Here is a 7,804-nt window from a genome sequence, read left to right as displayed (position 1 = left end):
TACACATACCAACTTTCACACATATGAATCTTCATCGTTATCAACATCATCATATCAAAACACCATGATAATTATGTTATCATCACGCAATCATCACTATCACCATCGTCAATCAATAACATAATAATATGACTTTAGTGAGATCACACTTTGGTTGTTAATATTACGAGGACTGCATCTAAATGACGAAACAATATAATTACTATTTTCTTAATCTAGCAAAAAGGACGATGACGTCACTGCCGACAATAAGGATCACTACCGACGCCAACACTATCGCTGCGGTATAACCCATGGCGGCTGAGGACGTACGACTGTCTGATGCACTGATTTTCTTCCGAATCGTGGACGACAACGTGGAGACGTTCACGGCCAACTTCTGTTGTAGTTCAGCAATTAGCTGTTTAGCTTCATCATTCGTCAGGTTCAGACCACCGACCGACCACTTGGTGGTACCATTGCATTCACATATACAACTTGTATCGCCTGCTGTGGGGATGGAACTATACGTTGTATATCTGCTTTGAGCTGTCGGGAAAATGTTGGTATCGGTATGGACACCTGAAACATTTTCTGTTGTGGTAGTGGTATGCACAGCTGGTACACTTTCTGTTATGGTAGTGGTATGGACAGCTGGTACACTTTCTGTTGTGGTAGTGGTATGGACAGCTGGTACACTTTCTGTTGTGGTAGTGGTATGGACAGCTGGTACACTTTCTGTTGTGGTAGTGGTATGGACAGCTGGTACACTTTCTGTTGTGGTAGTGGTATGCACAGCTGGTACACTTTCTGTTGTGGTAGTGGTATGAACAGCTGATACACTTTCTGTTGCGGTAGTGGTATGCACAGCTGGTACACTTTCTGTTGTGGTAGTGGTATGGACAGCTGGTACACTTTCTGTTGTGGTAGTGGTATGGACAGCTGGTACACTTTCTGTTGTGGTAGTGGTATGGACAGCTGGTACACTTTCTGTTGTGGTAGTGGTATGGACAGCTGGTACACTTTCTGTTGTGGTAGTGGTATGGACAGCTGGTGCACTTTCTGTTGTGGTAGTGGGATCTACTGCTGGGGCAGGAGCAGGGGCAGGAGCAGGGGCATCAGGGTCGATCTCTATAAATGAATTAAAATTGATAAAAATAGGATATTGAAATAACATTTTATGAAATACTAGAAATATAGTGTTATATACGTTTGAAACTTCTCAACATACACATCACGAGATACGTTTATATACATACATAGCTAATGACTGTACTAAAGACACACAAGTGAATATCGCTTTATTTTCTTGGGTATATTTTGGGGGTTTTCGGGCAGAGTTACAGCCCCTGATTGTGACTCTCTTACTGGGAGGGGTACGTTCGTCCTCTTTTGACCCAAACCAGCAAACGGTACAGATGTGAAATATATTAACCAACGAACTTGTGTGTCAAATCTGAGCATTTGGCCAATCTTCCGGGTCTTCGTGAGCGGTAGTTTGGTAACAAGGATCTGTGTTACCCTCATTGTTTGTTTATATGCATTTTATGTGAATAAATCTGTTTAAACTCTTACAATATTGTAATATACCGAACAGGGGATCTAGCGTACGGCTTTTCCTCCAAAATATTATTTTCAGATTTTCCATACAAGACTATTGTAGAACAGTGCACAGATATTCTCTCTATACTTCCGTGTTGCATGATATCAGAACTGTGTATGGAAGTACAGCATGCATTTTTTCAGATAAGACGGTCCTTAACTCCAGCCCCTCATTGCACACATTTTAAAATCGCTTTCTATTTAAAAACAAAATACTGATAAAATTGTTACATAGTATTACTAAAGAACTGATGGATAAAAAAATAAATGACAAGGAAATCAGGTAAATTACCTTTAACAACAACATTCGGAGTGCACTTTGAAACACCGTTGTTGTTTTGGTATTCACATGTACGGAATCTCATGTTGGAACTGGAACACCCTGTGGTACACGACTGCCATTCACTCCACCGATAGCCTCTTGGGCCAGATTTGGGTTTTCCTGTACAACACAACATAAATTAATCACTTTATCGTAAAAGTCGCCACAAACAATTATCATATCTAGAAGACGTTCAAGCAAAAAAACAAAAACGAAATTAAAAAAATACCAACATGGCAACAAAATCATCAATTAAACTCTAATTTCATAAAACTAGGGCAAAGTATGAACAAAGGTAAGATTCACACGGATAAAACTACAGGGAGGATAAGACCACGTGTTCCGGAGAGTAGGCGTCTTCTGCTTCACAGACTACACCTGCCATATAAACCTTGGTCAATCCAAATGAGTAATATCACGTTCGCAAATGAGAACAAGATATATAACAACGGAACCAACAGGCAAACGAACGAGCATCACACATTTTTACTCAATGAGATCACTATGGCGACCATAAAACTTCACAAAAACAAAATAACAGATGAACGACGTCGTTTTTTATAATGTTATAATGCATTTCGAGTGTTGCATGATAACGGTGTAAATACACTTGTTCTTAATTAAGGATGTGATATTAGAATAATTTGAAAACATTCTATTTACCAATACAAAGCAAATTGATTGTAATTTGTTGATTCTTTGTAAAAAAAATGTACGCATTGTTGTGTAAACAATGTATCTCAGAAACGTTTTCAGACTTACTGTGTGTTTAAATATCTCGCGTTTGACTAAAGTGTCCCATATGCTCAAAATTTTCACTTCTTTAATTTGATATTTGCATATTCATGGCATTGCCTATTTAACAATGGTAACTAGCGTAATGCTATTACAACTGGATAAGGACACGAGGATGGCTCGTCATTAAAATGGCTGTTCCAATTAACGGATTACTATGTCGATAATCATGTACATGTTTGGAAAAACACATTATCGGCTTAAGACAGAAACATTCACAGGAAGTGCAAATAAAGCTCGACAATTCAATAATATAATATCGCCCAGCAAACATCAATATTAATTAACAGAACATTTTTCTGCACCAATGATCACCACTTGTACGGCACCAATGTTTGTCATTCTTTTGATCTATCAAATACAATAAACACTGCAGCATAAAAAGAAAATGATACGCTTTTGATGAAAACGAAATTCAAAGATATCAATACAAAGACGTGTTTACATGACCAGGTACCGGTTTCTATTATAACAACGCATATATATACATAGCAAATGAAAAATGAACGTAATTGCAATTGTTTAATGGCCAAAATATTCAATACAAAGAGATGGATTGGTGATGAAAATTAAATGTTATGTCCCAATAGAATAAACAAACTGATATTCTGTGCTATATGGTTAAAGGATAAAACACATTGAAATTTTAACAAATAACATGACAGTTATTGTATAAGAGGATACGTCTTAATATTTTGTGTCATCTGGTAAACATGACAGTTATTGTATAATATAAAAACGACTGATATTTTGCGTCATCACTTTAATATGACAGATCTTGTTTAATATAATACTGACTGATATTTTGTGTTATTAGTTATACATGACATATATTTCATAATATAATTCGGACTGATATTTTGTGTTATCTGTTAAACATGACAGTTATTTCGTAATATAATTCGGACTGATGTTTTGTGTTATCTGTTAAACATGACAGTTATTGTATAATATAATACCGACTGATATTTTGTGTCGTCACTTAAACATGACAATTATTATATTATAGAATACCAACTGATATTTTGTGTCATTTGGCAAACATGACAATTATTCTTAAATATAATACCGTCTGATATTTTGCGTCATCACTTAAACATACCAGTTCTTGTTTAATATAATAGTGACTGATATTTTGTGTTATCAGTAGAACATGACAATTATTCTATAACATAATGCCGACTCATAGTTTTTGTCATTTGTTCAATATGGCATTTATTGTATAATATGACACCAACTGATATTTTTCGTCATCACTGAAACATGACAGATATTGTATAATATAATGCCATCTGATATTTTGTGTTATCTGTTAAACATGACAGATATTGTATAATATAATACCATCTGATATTTTGTGTTATCCGTTAAACATGACAGTTATTGTATAATATAATGCCATCTGATATTTTGTGTTATCTGTTAAACATGACAGTTATTGTATAATATGATACCGACTAATATGTTGTGTCATCTGTTTAGACAATGGTATACACAACGAAATATATCACGAAACTTCATTTACGCCCACACCGATGTATAATAGTAATAGTATACATTACAAATACCGACTGATAGTTTTTGTCAATTGTTAAATATGACAATTATTGTATAATATAATACCGACTGATATTTTGTGTAATCAGTTAAATATGACAGTTTTTTTTTAATATCATACCGACTGATATTTTGTGTCATGTGTTAAATATGATAATTATTGTATAATATAATATCGACTGATATTTTGTGTCATCTGGCACACATGACACTTATTGTATAATATGACACCGACTGATATTTTGTGTTATCTGTTAAACATGACAGTTATGGTATCATATAATACCGTCTGTTATGTTGTGTTATCTGTTAAATATGACAGTTCTTGTTAAATTTAATACCGACTGGTATTTTGCGTCATCACTTAAACATAACAGTTCTTGTTTAATATAATACTGACTGATATTTAGTGTTATCAGTTAAATATGAAAAAAATATTCTATAACATCATAACGACTCATAGTTATTGTCATCTGTTGAATATGACATTTATTGTATAATATGACACCGACTGATATTTTGCGTCATCTCTTAAACATGACAGATATTGTATAATATAATGCCATCTGATATTTTGTGTTATCTGTTAAACATGACAGATATTGTATAATATAATACCATCTGATATTTTGTGTTATCTGTTAAACATGACAGTTATTGTATAATATGATACCGACTAATATGTTGTGTCATCTGTTTAGACAATGGTATACACAACGAAATATATCACGAAACTTCATTTACGCCCACACCGATGTATAATAGTAATAGTATACATTACAAATATCAAGATCCCCCTACCCCCCTCATCCCCGTTCTGATGAATATGTGATTGTCATTTGTAGGCTAATATATTACATACAGAACCATCGGATTATATGAACCCATGATATGTTGAAATGTTGTATCTGTCTTGGGGGAGAATTTGTTATATAACAATTAAGGCATATTATTTTGATTAATGTGTTTTTGTCTAAATCATCAATATTTTCAAGGCAATACAGATAATGGTACATATATAGGATCAAAGATCTAGGACCATTGATTTCAGTCAATATGGTATTATGTCGACCAGCTGAAAGAAGATGGCCGACGGCAAATGTTTTCTAAATACCCACATTAAAGTTTCATAAGAAATAAAAATTAGCTTGAACTTCAGACTCCTTACTTTTCACCCTATTGGCAACACATTTATAATGGGTGAAAGTCAAACTGCAGTGAATGAATCCTATACAGTAATAACTCCTTGTTTAGATCGTTATGAGGATTTACGGAGCGAAGATAACGTTTCTAGACCACACCGCAGGCCGAGGTTGATATTGGTTATCTAAGCTCCATAAATCCTCATACCGATTGAAAAAGACTTTCATAAATGTTTTAAATACATTTTGGTATCAAAACCCGGTGTACAGAAAACTCAAGGTTTGGTCAAATGTTATATAAATTGCATCTTATTCCATGTAACAAACACTACTCTTAAGATTTACCTGAGCATATATTTTTTTGTTTACCAAATGTGTGGGCTCTTTGTAAACAAAACACTTAAAATTACGAGTGTATCTAACTATTCAGTGTGTATCTGATATATCTAAAAGTGTTCAACCTATAAATTATCGGCTGAATTAGGAATATACTTTGTTGTTTTCTTATACATTAAGAAAATAAATAAATCCTATCACACACTGATTTTTAAATAATTTCAAAATTTATATCAACCACGATAGAATCGCACATTTGTGCGGTAGATCCGAACAACGTGCGCACAAATGTGCAATAGCTTATTTCTTCCAGTTTTCCTATCGTGCGCACATTGTGTAACGTTGTGCGATCCCACAATTGTATATCACTGTCACCGCGTGCAATATGATGTTAAGTGGAATAATACGTGATTGGATGTAGAACAATTCGCATCTTATACAAAACTGAAAATGTAATAATAATACTTATGGTATACTAGGAAATAAGTCGTAACACATATATTACCTAAAACATCCGTCGTCATCAAGACACACAATAGCCATAATCCGGACAGTTTACAGACATCCATCTGTTGTACTTTTTTAAACAATCATGATGAAAAGATGTTAGTTGTAAAGGCATGCGTAATTCACAAAAACAGTCGCCATCACTCGTTGGACAGTCTACCGGAAAAATTGTTAAGAACACAACCATGCATTCTCAGGAACTTAGACGGAGGTTATTGGGAAGGTTAGCTATAAGAAAATACTGTTCCAGTGAGTGATCCTTATACCTTTCCCGGTATCTGAAACGGCGCTCACACAATGTAATTCCTAACGCTGTTCCGTTGATCTGTCATCAAATGATCACGTAAATTTGTATATTGTTCTGTATATTAACGTCAGTGATTATTTCTAACAAGAACACATTACAACAATACATTCAGTTGATTCCTTTTGTGTATCCACAGTTGCAATAAGAAACCATTGTCATGGTAATATTCTTTATTGTTTAATATTACCACCGAACAAACACCATTAAAATATTTCCCTTAGTTATTTTCACCACAAGTCGGTACACAGTACTGGTTCACGGACTGTTGATGCAAACATTAAGTGTAAAGGACAACAGTCACAAAGTATATATACATGTGTACTAAGTGTCCTCTTAATACTACATTCTTGATATCAACTACCATAGAATTTGATTAATTTTCCACGTACATTACAAGCAATTGTCATCGTGAATTACATGCCGGAATATTCCACCAGGACTACGATGTACGTATTTATTTTACATCATCCAACCAGGACTACGATGTAAGTATTTATTTAACATCATCCAACCGACGCAACAGCACACTGCGGCGGATACCGGTACACCTGTGTTTGTCAATCATCCGTCGATTTCAGTGCGACGCACCAGAGATTATCGTCAGGTTAATACACATGTACGCAGTTTTTCCAAGGATGAAAGTTCCGCCTACACACCGCTTTAATCCTGTAGACTTTATTAGACGATTGTATTGATTCTGACTATCTCGGGTTGAGCAATCGTGCATACATACCATAAATCGAGTTAACCTGTCATTGCTAAAGACGATATGTGAATACACATTCAAATGTGTTTACAATTTCATGGCCATGTTATTATTGCCAATATGTTTTTTCTTTGCCATTAATTATTGATAAACTACAAATAAGTAGTAATTCGATAAGTTTGATGTGAAGTTCGATACATACATACGTCATAAGAAAGCAATTACAATTTTACTCATGCTTCAAGTAACTGTCAGTGGCGACCAAGAAAGATAAATAAAATAATAAATGCTAGGTGAGTGTAGCTCCGTGTTATTAGTAAACTATCACTTGATAAATTTACCATCAGGCCGTTTAATAACTAACATCATTCTTAATGTGTTATTCATCTGTTTGACGATCATGATGAAATATCATACAGAATTAAATGAACGCATGTATAGTTAGTGTAAAAATTACAGATATACCATTCTACGTACATATTCAAAGGGTTGCTAAATGTAGTATCACTCACGAGTCCCTGAAGAACAAAACAGCTGCATTATGTAGCATC

The 7,804-nt window shown here is 34.4% G+C and overlaps 1 protein-coding gene across 1 annotated transcript; it reads right to left on the bottom strand.

Annotated features, from left to right (window-relative positions):
• Positions 1-202: 202 nt before the first annotated feature.
• Positions 203-6,302, bottom strand: LOC132544317 (uncharacterized). Its single transcript, XM_060207893.1, has 3 exons — positions 6,239-6,302; positions 1,874-2,023; positions 203-1,110 (listed from the first exon to the last, which is right to left on the bottom strand). The coding sequence occupies exons 1-3, from the start codon at positions 6,300-6,302 to the stop codon at positions 203-205; spliced, it is 1,122 nt and encodes a 373-aa protein (XP_060063876.1).
• Positions 6,303-7,804: the final 1,502 nt, after the last annotated feature.

The sequence above is a fragment of the Ylistrum balloti genome, unplaced genomic scaffold (assembly GCF_031769215.1).
Source record: "Ylistrum balloti isolate Yb309-2 unplaced genomic scaffold, AGI_CSIRO_Ybal_v1 Utg369790, whole genome shotgun sequence".
Classification (NCBI taxonomy): domain Eukaryota; kingdom Metazoa; phylum Mollusca; class Bivalvia; order Pectinida; family Pectinidae; genus Ylistrum; species Ylistrum balloti.
This window is presented reverse-complemented; position numbering and strand designations above follow the sequence as displayed.

Bases quoted from the DNA above. Each gene is read 5' to 3' on its own strand.
- LOC132544317 (XM_060207893.1), bottom strand. From the start codon at position 6,302: ATGGATGTCTGTAAACTGTCCGGATTATGGCTATTGTGTGTCTTGATG. The intron at 2,024-6,238 runs GTAATATATGTG...TGTGTTGTACAG, and splicing joins GATGACGACGGATGTTTTAG to GAAAACCCAAATCTGGCCCA. The intron at 1,111-1,873 runs GTAATTTACCTG...ATTCATTTATAG, and splicing joins TCCGAATGTTGTTGTTAAAG to AGATCGACCCTGATGCCCCT.